At 31.6% G+C, this 13,266-nt stretch overlaps 1 protein-coding gene across 9 annotated transcripts in view; it reads left to right on the top strand.

The window, feature by feature from the left end:
• The window catches only part of TTC37 (tetratricopeptide repeat domain 37), a 114,716-nt gene that overhangs the window by 91,593 nt on the left and 9,857 nt on the right, over positions 1 to 13,266 (top strand). For all 9 annotated transcript variants that reach the window (XM_012541374.3, XM_023496062.2, XM_023496057.2 and 6 more), the window contains 5 exons: positions 478 to 606; positions 3,562 to 3,683; positions 6,301 to 6,459; positions 8,872 to 9,024; positions 12,964 to 13,094. In XM_012541374.3, the coding sequence (XP_012396828.1) occupies positions 478 to 606; positions 3,562 to 3,683; positions 6,301 to 6,459; positions 8,872 to 9,024; positions 12,964 to 13,094 (694 nt within the window). The remainder of the gene's footprint in view (positions 1 to 477; positions 607 to 3,561; positions 3,684 to 6,300; positions 6,460 to 8,871; positions 9,025 to 12,963; positions 13,095 to 13,266) is intronic.

Raw genomic sequence — 13,266 nt, 5'->3', positions numbered from 1 at the left:
ACTTGACTTTACACAGTGTCAGGGTTTGTAGAAAATACTTAGTAAATACTTATTGAATTTAATTACTAATTTATATTTGAGGATATTGCTACTGAGTGATTATCCTTAGGATTAGTATTTTATTTTCCCAGTAAAGGTAGTTACTTTTTATTAACCTAATTATCTAAATAAACTACTTATGAAGACTTATAAAAGCAGAACTTTTTAAGGTGGTCTCATTCTTTGTGTAGGAATGGATGAATGAATTATTAGTATGTCTTGAGTGATAAATGTTGTAATCAGTCTTCTTTTGGTTTTTGTCAGTATTGTGACATTAATTAGTCAAAATTCTTTAAAGTCATTGAAATCTTCAATTAGGATTTTCAGGATCTAAAATGGTTTCCTTTGTTTACAAATGTGGTGTCTTTTAAGGTTCTTCCTACAGTAAATTGTCATATTAATGAAGTTTTATGTTTCATTACTTTTTCTGTTTTTTAGATGATCCTGCTGTCTGGGCAGGGCTAATGGCGGCCTGTTATGCTGACAACACATTGGCTCTCTTAAATAATGCACAGCCAAAGAGGACAGAGCTAGACATAGCACAGTTGACCACTATTTCTGCTACAGGTAAATGAAAAAACTTTTTAATTTTTTTTAGTTGAAAACTTTTAGATTGAATTTAGGTATTGAACTTTAGTTATTTAAGTGCAAAGAAATAAATATTAATTTTGGAATATATTATTGTGTAAAATGCCTTTCTTAAAGTGTTTTAATTATAATGGTTATTTGATATCTATCTTAAAACTTTTTTTTTTTAAAACTAACAGCTGTACCTACCTATTTTAGGGGGAAAAAATTACATTTTATTTTACCTATTGCAATATGACTAAAATAAAGGTCTTAGTAATTTGATTGATCTTTTTTTTTTTTTGGGGGGGGTTGTAAATTAGCAAATTTATTGAGAATCATCAGGATAAAAAAAAGGTGGAACCAACCTAACACTAGTTTTTTGACTATTTCTGAAGTTTTTAATCTAGTTAATCTAAACAAGTGTACTTAATAATGTTCTGAGAGAAATTTACAAGTGGTAGAAACATCAAAATCCTTTTCCTTGTCCTTGTGTTTTAATATTTTAAGTCCTTCACTCTAATAAGTATAATAAGCACTTTTTTGGTTTGTTTTTAACCAGTTTAGTATTATAAATGAATTACTCTGGTTTTTAATTAAGCAGTAATTTTTCTTTTATCCCCAGATTATCTATAATTTGTTGACCAATGTCAACCTTCTGTCATTTTCTGTTTCTTCTTAGCAATTAATAATAGTTAGCTGATGACAAGCAGTTTCCTTGATGGCGCTACAATATTTGTCTTTAGAAAAGATTGTGATACTTGATAAAGCAAAAAGCCAAAGGCAGAATTAAATTAAAGCATCAAAAATAAGTAATATGATTGTTGGGATTTTTTTTATCGTGATAAATTAAATTTGATAACTTAAAATTTTAATTTTAAAAATTGGATATCTACTTTAGTACAGTATAATTCTTAAATGTCTTTAATACTAGAACTTTGATTGCCTCCCTCCCCCCTCTTCTGACTTTGCTTACATTACACTAAAGAGTTATATATCATATGTTATAGGATTGTAACAACACAGCTTGCTGGTTTTCAAATAGAATTTTTGGGAATTTTTCAGTTGTTTGAAACCCTTAGCAATTCAGTATTAATCAGTGGCCAATAACTCAGAGTATTATATGCAAGAAAGATGATATAGTAGATAGAACTCTTGATTTTTTTAATGTAGAGAGACATGAGTTCAGAGCCTACTGTGGGAATTACAAGTCACCTAACCTTTTCATGCTTCAGGTAACTCCTTAGAATTTACCTATTAAGCCATACATATATTTTCGTTTCTTGATAGAGGAAGTTTCTGTAGTGAGTTTTCCACATTGATGAAATCATTAAGCCTTTTCAAACTCATGTTCCATATACAAGTAACTGTTATAATATAAATCTGTTTTGTTCTTTTCTTTGTCTCATGACCCTTTCTATATTAATGGTTCTTTCCTCCCTAGATATTTATTTGACCATTAGAGGAACAAAGGATTCCCCATAGTTTTTATTCCTCTGATATTCTTAGGCAACAATTCAGTCCACTGGATTGTCAAGATGACACATCAATAGCATAGACTCAGAAGAGAGACTAGTGATGGGTTTGTGGATTAAAAAAGAGAGAAATACAGCTATATCCACCCAAATTGATCTAACAATACTTTTGTTGAAGGTGTCCAGATTAATTTATTGGACATAACAACTCATGTAATTGGTATGAGAAAACATGTAGCCTCTGACTCAGAGCCCTCTGAGTCCTTAACTTGGCCTGATTGGGGAGGGAGGGAGGGAGGCAACATATATATAACTGAGTCTTAGGCAGTTGGCTAGATGATAAGGGACTATAGCGTTTTATACTTCATATGTAGAGTATATATGTAGGGTAGATGAAAAGAGCCAGATGCTTCAGTCTAGAGTGTATAAACCCTAACTGCCTTTGAGTATCCCAGTCATGATGAGGCCAATTAAGTCCTTAAACATGAGAAGTTTGAAGAACTTTTTTGGTGCCAGACATTTATCTTTCACTCTAGCTGCCTCACCAGTCCTCAAGGTCTTAAAAGATATATTAATAAAATTAACTTCAACAAACATTTAAATCCTATTGTGTTTCAGATACTATGGTAAACTTTGGGGATTTAGACAAAAATGAAATAATTCCTGTCCTAAAAAACTTTCACTTTGCTATGGCAGGAGGGATATTAAACTATATTTCCTTTCTGATTTATTAACGATTCTGCAGTTTGTAGTATAATTAGGTAGGAGTATGATTTAGTTTTGTATAAAAAGTACAAGTAGGATAGGGTAGGCTCCAAATCCTTATCTGTCAATTATCATGTAAATTTGTGTGTGTGTGGGGGGGTGAGTGTGGGTATGTGGGTGTTGGGGGGGGGGAATGTGGATATGCGTGTGGGTATATGTAAGAGAGAGAGAGAGAGAGAGAGAGAGAGAGACAGATTGTTTTTGATATTCACAGGCCTTTTTCAAGCTTATAGTAATGTTTCTTATACTCACTTTTTTTTTAGGGTGCCTCTCTGATAGTGTTTATTATCTATTTACTCTTTAGCTTTTTAGAGTATTCGAAATTAGAGATCAAAGATAAATATACCATTTTTTTTTTAAGGTTTAGGAGCAAGGGTAGCCATAGGATGACTGTAGATTCAGTCAGTTGTATAGTCTTTTCCTGAATCAATTATCCAAATAGAAAGGCATTCATGTATTTCATGTGAGAATTACTGAGCACAGCAATGTTGTATATTAAGATATGCATTGTTGTTATCTTCCAACCACATGTAGCATCCTCAAGCTTTTGACACTTTGAGCTTTGACTGCAAGGACTCTCGTTCATGGGGCAGGAAATTTTCTTCCCTATTAACATTTCCATAATGATAATAATGGATAAGTTTTAACAGCTGATTAATTTTGTATAAACTTTAGTTAAAATTGAAAAGAAAAATAAATTTGTTTTTTTTTACAGTCAAAGAAAAAAACCTTCCTGAAAGTTATGTTCAGACTATTGAAAAGTGGTCTCTTTGTCAAGCTCTCACTGGTTTAATAGAAAAGGGGAAAATTTCCGAAGCTGAGGCTCTCTGCACAAAGGTACTGTGATAGGCTAAAATGAAATGACTTTTCACTACCTGAAGTCCTTGGAGAAAAGCATACTCTATAATTATTGTTTCTACTTTTATAATAACACCTGGTTGGAGGAAACATAGAAAGCTGCTTAAGAGTTAGAGAAGTTAGGTAATTTTTCCATGGTCACACAATTAGTGAATGGTAGAGGTAGGATTTAAACTCAAACCTTTACTACTCCACACTATTCAGTGCAGTATGTTATATTACCTCTCATTTCCCCCTTTTTTCTTATTATTTTTGGCCTACCAGGGTGTCTCCACCCTGGCAAGACTTTGACATTAATAAAAGATAAATGTGTTCTTTTCATTTGAATTTTTAAAATCTCATGTTAGAGTAAAAGGAAATAGTATAGGAAGATGAAGAAAATGTACCTTTTTTATATCTTTTGACATGTAAGGGGGGATTATTGATAATTCTGAATCTCCCCTTTGATGGAAGGAAAGGGAAAAATCCCCGCTGATGGAAAAATATGTTCCATTAAGGTATGGTGATTTGGAATTAACTTTTTCCACTTATGGTTAGATTAGCTATTTACTTCCAGACTATCATTTTTTGAGATCTTAGCGCTGAGGTTATAAATTAGAGTATCAGATTAAATCAAATTTAGTTATGTTATAAAAATGAAGGAACAATGGGTTAATAGTACTTATAGTGTGAGGAAATTTCAAAGCGTTTTTGGGGATATCTTCATGAAGTTTTTATAATTATCAGTTCTCAGTAAGAATGGGATAATTTTTTTTTCCTAACTATACTACATTATTTACTATTACATTATACTATATAATAACTATATTATTTCTTAACTTTATTATATATATTACATATAGTATGCTATATATATACTATATGAATTATAGTATATATATATATATAAAACTTTAATATATATATTATACTATTATATTATACTGTATAATAACTATATTATTTCCTAACTATTTTAAAGTTGTTCCTTAACTATTTTCAACAGGTTAAATTTTTTTAATTTGATGTTGTTGGGTTAAAATCGAAATTAATTAGACATTATAGGTTTGAACCTATGTAAGCTAATTAATTTTATTCAAATTTAATATGATCATCATTTAGACTTGGTTAGTTTGAAATTCCAAAAATTCATCTATTGATTGTTGGAACTTAGAACTTTTTTTCCCTAATATCATAAATGGTTGGCAAGTTCCCAAGTCTACAAAGCTTATATACTTCATAATACAGTTGAAGTACAGCAGTAACTATCCTTCCATGATTATGAGTACTGGCAGCAGAGGCGTTTGTGATATAGAAGAGAAAGGGAAAGACAAGGAATGTATTCGACATTTCCTGGATTGACCCAGACAAAATTTTTGAATTGGATAGTTTTTTTGTCTTTGATATTGACCTTTTTTGTTCACTAATATTCTGTGCTTCAAATGAAGCATCCTACTCAATTGATACTCCTATGTACTCTTTGCTTCCTAAATGTAGTGGAATGGGCACTTGGTGTATCTGAGCCTTGGGCTTTAATTATGCTTGACTCTCACTAGTTGTCCAGTAAGGGTAGGTCACTTGAATTCCCTGAAATGGGCATACGGATTATAATCTAAATTCACAAGGTTTTTATTTATATCAAATCAAACATTATATAGAAAGGTTTTCTAACCCTAAAACATCACTTAAGTGTCAGCTGTTATTATTATTATTCACTTCCCTAGGCCATTAAAAAGATCACCATTTTTTTTCTCTTTTAATATTTAAGTATCTAGCTGAACTCATTCATATTAAGTACTAATGGCGTCTTCTTATTCTCCTAGTAATGTTTACATTATTTAAAATGGGTTTATAAAATCCCTATTTTGGTAGTATTTCAGACAGTGAAACAAAAAAATGAAATTTTAGGTTGTTCAGAGAAATATATTTTAGGGCAGAAGCTACTTATGCAGTCCAGGCCTTGCTTGGGAGTTAAGTTATACAGTGTTTTTTCTCCCCCAACTTCTTTTCTTCCTACAATTCTGATCTCAAAGATTTCCAAATGATCCAGGACTTTTTTGTTCTCTTTCTAATTTTTTAGGGTATTGTCTATTTTTTTCCTCCTTTCTTCTCGAGCTGAAAAAATGAGGTGCAAGCTTTTTGAATACCTAGACTTTGTCAACCATTTATAAGCTGGAGGCCACCGACATGTGCTTTTAAAAGGCAAACTACACAAGTCAATACAACTCTGTTACCACTGTTGGGAATAAAGCTGATATCTATGTCATTTATGTTATCTTCCTACATGATACATGTAATTCAACATTTAGAGTTAGAATTTATTATTTCAGGATGATTATTTAAAAAAAAAAAAACCATATACTGATTTGACTAATGAATAGTGAATTAGATGATATATTCTGTATTATATCTGAAGTTTCCATACTATAGCAGAGTTAATGGCTTGCTTTTAAAGAATGAACATACTTTCATTATTTTATTGACTAAACTATATTCTTTGAGAATTTTTTTCCACTTGGGAAAGTAGCAATGATTTTTTTTTTTTTTTTTTTTTGTATTTGGAATTTAAGAAATTGTTCGTTGTCCTTCTGATCTTTATTTATTTATTTATTTTTAGCATTTAAAAAGTAGCCATGACCAACCAGCTGTCTTCCTGCTTTTAAGGCAAATTCAGTGTAAACCTCTACTGCAGGCACAGAAACATCTTCCAGATGCTGTCCTGGAAGAGCTGCAAAAAACAGTTGTATCCAATTCAACATCTTTTTCAGCTTGGCAGGTAAATTATTTTCTCTTTTTTTTTTCTGACTCTAATTAGGTACTTTAGAATACCTAAGTAAGTGATAACATTGGAGAGGTATTTTTCTTAAGCAACTTTGTCTTGAGCAAATGACTTAAACTCAGTTAAAAATAAAGAAAAAAATTGTAGTCCAAAGATTTGAGAATTAGATTCTCATTTTAGCTCATTCATTAATTGGCTATATGACCACTTTGCCTCTTTGGGTCTCTGAGTGGGGTTTTTTTCTCCCCTTGTATAATTTAAGGATTATATTAGATGATCCTTGTCATTCCCTCCAGATCAGCTGTTTTATGTTCTGTGACCTTAAAATTTGGTCAGTTTTTAATGAGTGATTCCCCTACAAAATGCACTGCCTTTTAAAGTATGTCTTCCCAACAGATAGTGCTATTCCACATTACTTTTTAACTCTGCTGTTGCTTTTGAATAAGCTATATCCATTCAGTACATACATACTTTATTATTTATACTAGTCTAGGACAGTGATATGATATAGTAGTTATGGGGAACTTAAAAGTCACTCATATATCTATTGGAACTTTCTCTTTTTGCCACAAGCAGAATTTCTTGACTTGGTTTAAGGAAAATCTCATCCTTCAAAAGATAGAGCAATAAATGAGAAATATGATTTTTTACCAACAGGGAGGAACTAGTTGCTGGGATACCAGTGATGGTTATTTAGGATCAAGTGACCCATTCCATCTTAAAATTTGTGAGAAAGAAAGTTAGTTAATCCAGTGTGAATCTTAGATTAAGAGAAGAACTTTTTTTTTTTTTTTGCTGAGGCAATTGGGGTTAAGTGACTTGCCCAGGGTCACAGAGCTAGGAAGTGTTAAGTGTCTGAGACCAGATTTGAACTTAGTCCTCCTGACTTCAGGGCTGGTGCTCTATCCACTGCACCACCTAGCTATCCCGAGAAGAGCACTTTTCAAAAGATTCAGAGGAAGGACAAGTAGGATTCCATAAACTAAAATTCCACAGGGAAAGTCATTCCAATAGAGACTTTATTCTGAGTTTATAGTGATAGAATGATGGACTACTTTCTACTTATTCTCTCTCACTCTTGTTACAGGATTAGTCTCTCTTCATTTTTAATTCTGCTAATGATATCTTTTATTCCCTGCCTTCTTCAAACTTTATTATTTGTTATGTATTGTGTTTCTCCCATTACCTTATGTATGATACTCATTTTCAGTTCTTTGGAGACTATTATGTTTCATAGAAAAAACACATAACACTAATAGAATAATAACATTGAAAAGAAAGACCTTTGTTTCTGGAAAAAGTTTGGAGTCATTAAGAACTTGGTAATTTCTTGAATGCAGTCCAACCTGTACTGTTCCCTTCCTCTTGTTTAATTCTAGGCTAAACTATTGTAAACATTTTTTAAAATATTCAAGTATTAGTAGCAAAAGTACTTTTAACCCCTTCTTTAGAAATGTTTGTTTCCCTTGCAGCAACCATATGAGTTTAGATACTTTATCTTTGTGAAAAAGAAAGTTATCTTCTAGCTATCTTCTAGGCTAATGGCCAACCTAGTTAAAGTTAATTCCATTTTGAGGTAACTCTTGTTGCCAAGGTTGGAGAAAGTGTATAATATGTTTAAGGCACTTTCTAGACTATGTTGTTTTTATTTGTAGTATATTTTACTATCATACTGTATATTTCATGACATACTCATTGTTACTTAAGACTAAACTGAACTTGCCTAAAATTTTGTAGTGTTGTTAATTAAACTGAAGGAAAATAATATATGTTCTTGATATTTGTCCAAACATCAGAAAAATTTTAAGGGAAATTTTGATATAGATGTTTATGTTTGTTTACAGATATTTTACACATTCATTCCAATCTTTAACCTGCTTGCTTTATAGTCAAGATCACTGAAAAGTATCAAACATTGTATTATTTAAACTTAAGCTTAAAGAGCTCTTTTTGATAAAATCTTTGCTTGAAAAATGGTATATGGTTTAGTATACTTAAATTCTAGATGCCGAGTATGATGCTTTCAATAAGTTTTGTTAGTGTCTTATGATTGAAGATTAGATACTGCAGTAGATGAGCTCTCCTTGTTTTTTTTTATAGCCACTTAAAATTTCAGAAGACCCCACCCCACCCTACCCCAACCCTCCCGGGCTTCAGAATAAGGGCAGTTCAAGTGGGATATGGATTTGCAGAATTGAGTAAAGAATCTGCCACTCTCTAGGCATGTATTGTGCTTTCAGTATCAATATTCTCTAATTTAATAAAAATTGTAGCTACTCCAAAGGTGTGATGAAATTGTTGAGGGTGGGGAGCCAAATTGCTTAATAAATTTAATACCAGAAATGGTTAACAGATTGATATTTGATTGGTATAAATAAAATTAAAACCTGGTTTCTTCCTTTCCTCTAGTGGTTAGCACAGGTCTATCAGTCTCAGGGAATGATGGGCGCTGCAGAAATGTGCTACAGAAAGAGTCTCCAGGTGGCATCTCAGCAGGGTAATTGGAATGGAAAACTCTCGAGTCTACTGAGACTGGCATTACTTGCCTTGGAAGTCTGCATGGTAAGATTCTTTTATAATTATTATAATGAATAATTGTACCATTTCCCAGTTGTACATAAGCTTCTTGAAGGTAAGGGTTATTTTTTCAATTGGTCTTTTTTATTTTTAGCATCTATGAGCCTTTCATGTAATGTATCTTTGTTGCATTGAATTGAATTGTTTGACATAGTTATATTCTGAAAGCTTCTATGTTATTCTTTCTTTAACTTTGGTTTCCTTTTAAACATCATGTCATTTTAGACTTGTTAATAACTCCATGAGTAGAGAGAAGAGTTCAGTAGGCGAGAGAAACTTAGAACCACAATTTTATTTTATGATTGTTCAATCAAACGTTAGCAAAAAAACTAACCTTATATTTTGTGGTAATGATATATGTTAGGAAGTAACCAAAAGTGGGTTATTAATATTTCAGATTTCCATTTTTGTTCAGAATGCATCATTAAGTTGTTACTTCCTCTATAGTGTTAGTACTTAAGGATCTATTCTCACCCCTTTAATTTCCTAGATAAGGACAGTGATGTACAGGGTATAAAATGACATGTCTAGGTTCACACAGCAAAGTGAACAGGAGTTGTACTAGAACCATGTTTCTTGACTCTCAGGTAAGTGCTCTTTGTGTTATACATGTGCCATTATCTTAGCTATGTGTTTTCCTTATAACAATTTAATCCCTTTAATGCCAGTAGCTTGTTAGGAAAATATCATCATCTAAATGACAGTTTCCCCTCTATGAAAGAGGCACCTTTACACTCAGATGCCTAATGACTTGGACATGACTTAGGTTTTCAAAGGCCATCACAAAAGTACACATCACAAAAACACAAAATGTTTTATCCTATTCTGCCATAAGGACATGATGATAATCTGTTCTTATTCAGTAAACAAAGTTTTCTGCTGTGTGCCAGAGATCTTTTAAAAGCTTTTTATTTTTCAAAACATATACATGGAAAATTCTTCAACAAAACCTGCAAAACCTTGTGTTCCTATTTCTACCCCTTTCCTCCATAGCCTCTCCTAGATGGCAAGTAGTCCATCATATATTAAGCATGGTAGAAATATATGTTAAATCCAATATATGCATACATATTTATACAGTTATGCCACACAAGAAAAATCAAATCAAACCAATTAAAAAAAATGCAAACAAACAACAACAAAAAGTGAAAATGCTGTTGTGAACCATATTCAGTTCCCACAGTCCTCTCTTGAGTGTAGATGGCTCTATTCATCACTGAACAATTGAAACTGCTCTGAATCATCTCATTGTTAAAGAGAACCATGTCCATTAAAATTGAATAATTTTGTTGTTGTTGTGTATAATGATCTCATGCTTCTGCTCATTTCATTTAGTATCAGTTCATGAAAGTCTCACCAGGCCTCTCTGCAATCATCCTGTTGGTCATTTCTCACAGAACAATAATATTTCACAACATTCATGTACCACAATTTATTCAGCCATTCTCCAATTGAGGGGCATCTATTTTTTCTTTTTGCCACTACAAAAAGAGCTGCTACAGACATTTTTGTACATGTGGGTCTCTTTCCCTCCTTTAAGATCTCTTTGGGATATAAGCCCCATAGAAACACTGCTGGATCAAAGAGTATTGTGTGCAGAAATCTTGTGCCAGGTACTGGAGGGAATTAAAAATTTTACATACAACACTGTCCTGAAGCTGGGAGGATATTTCAGCCATTGGGGACCAGATACTCAGAGATTAGGGATGATTGAAGGTATTCAGGCAGAGTGTATTCTACAGTGTAGAAAGTGAGTTATGATAAAGGTAACATGGTACCAGATATGAAGAACATTGAAGACTAGACAGGATGAACTCTTAAAAAAAAAAAAAAATTAAAAAGAAAAAACAAAACTTTCTTCCAATAGAAGTTAGAATAAAAATAATGATTCTTACAATTTATATCTAACCACAAGGGTATTCCCTTAGGCAAAAAAAGGTGTTAAAAATAATAAGTCAATTGAGGATACTTGGTCAAATGAGATAATGTATATAAAATGCTATATAAATAAATGTCGTTATTATGATAAAATTAATAGTTTTATAATAAAATAGTCTGTCCTTATTTTGCTAATTTTTATAGAATTCATCTACATATTGCAGGCTATTTTGTTTGAGGCCATTGTCTGTATTATATGTGCTTACATAGTAATCTTTCCTTGCAGTAAATTCTTTTTGTTAATATTACAAAATATTTTATGATGAGATTACAGATAGAATAATAATAACGGATAATTGTAGAGCATTTTAATGATATGTAACATGCTACATATTCATTATCATATATTCAAAGCTCATAATCCTTTGAGGATAAGGGATATGGATAATATTCCCAATTTTACACATGAAGGAACAAGCTTATTGAAACTAATTGACTTACATATGGTCACACAGTTAGTTTACATCAGAAGTAAAATTTGAACCTAGTGTTGCTGATTCCTGGTCTAGCACATGCTAGCCACACAGACATACTATAGGAGGATACAAAAACACCAAGATTAATTAAAAAGATATTTGCTTTTAATTTCTTATTGATTAAAGCAGGATATTTGATTCTTGAAAACTTCCCTGTTTAGTGTAATTTTAACAGTATTGACCAATCCTGATTTTTTTGACTAGATAATTTAGAATGTATCATTGACCCCATCTTTAGAGCAAACTCTTCATGATTTTCATTCATTTCTTATTTTTAGTTTAATTAAATGCTTTCCCCTTAAATTATTGTCCAAATTACTAATGGGTGAACTGTCTTTGTATTTTATTGGTTTAACTTCTATTTCAGTTTTGATTGTAACTTAATGTTTGAAACCAATGTTCTTTCCATTCCATTAAAATATTCAGAAATCAATGCTCTTTGAAAGAAATCAATTTCAGACATATTATGGAAGATTTTCTAAGACTTAAAAAAAAAAAAAACTTATTTCAGAGGAATAGCCATCATTTTCTCTTTTATTGTTTCCCTTTAGAAATAAACACTTTTTTTCCTGAGGCATTAAATAATGTAGCAGCACTAAAATTTGTATTTTTTGATGAGATATGCACATAGTCATACCTATATGTAAAATATACATGTTGATTTTTCCCCTTGTTAATTAAAATTTGATTAATGGCTCTTGCTTAGTGATTTTTCTTTTAAAGGAAAAACCCTGTAAACATCTGAGTAAACATTTTCTTTATTAATAAATCATTTTGCATCACTTTAATGCTGAGAGGACTTGCTAAAAATGTAGTTTGTAACACTATCTTTCTCTTTGACAATATTTACTAGTTGATACTTAGAAATGTACATTTATCATATATAGTTTTATTTTGCAAAAAGAATGTCACTTTTTCTGATTACAGATAAAGATCATTTTCAACACTTATTTTTTATAAGATTTTGAGTTTCAAATGTTTCTCCCTTTCTTCCTCCTTGTTCAAGCCAGCAAGCAATCGGATATAGATTATACCTGTACAATCATGCTAAATATTTCCACATTGGTCATGTTGCAAAAAAAGAACAACAAAAGGAAAAAATCCACAAAAGGAAAAAAAATTGAAAAATAATATGCTTTGTTCTGCATTCAGACTTCATAGATCTTTCTCTGGGTGTGGATAGAATTTCTATCATGAGTCTTTTGGAATTGTTTTAAATTATTGTATTGTTATACACAGTTGATAGATCATACAATATTGCTGTACAATGTACAATTCTGATTCTGTTCACGTCACTCAGTATCAGTTCATGTGTAGTTTTAAAATCTAGTTAAGACTAGTTAAATTTTACATATATAATAGAAGAAAAGATTATCCAAATGATGGTTAGACACTTGTTGAAATCCAAATGGAATAATGATGCATTTTGTCATACTTTATTTTAGTCCACCCAGTAAACATGAAATAAAAGTCAAATTAATATCTTTTCCTTTCTTTTACATTTTCATAGGCTGATATATCAAATGATCACTGGCCATCTTTGGTTGAGGAAGCTACGGCTGAAGCACTGAAACTTTGCTTTTGCCCACTGGCTCTTTTGTTGCAAGCTCTGTTACAGTTTCATCGCAAAATTGGAGCAAGGTACATCATCAAGTTATAGTCTACAACTGTTTTTCCCCTTTAACATTCTTCTTTACCATCTTTCTAATCATCATTTAAAAGGAAGATAAATAAATACACACACACACACACACATACACACACACACAGAGATTATTGTCAGCCTGAAAAAAATGCCTCTAGTTACATTCCA

The sequence above is a fragment of the Sarcophilus harrisii genome, chromosome 1 (assembly GCF_902635505.1).
Source record: "Sarcophilus harrisii chromosome 1, mSarHar1.11, whole genome shotgun sequence".
Lineage (NCBI taxonomy): Eukaryota > Metazoa > Chordata > Mammalia > Dasyuromorphia > Dasyuridae > Sarcophilus > Sarcophilus harrisii.
This window is presented reverse-complemented; position numbering and strand designations above follow the sequence as displayed.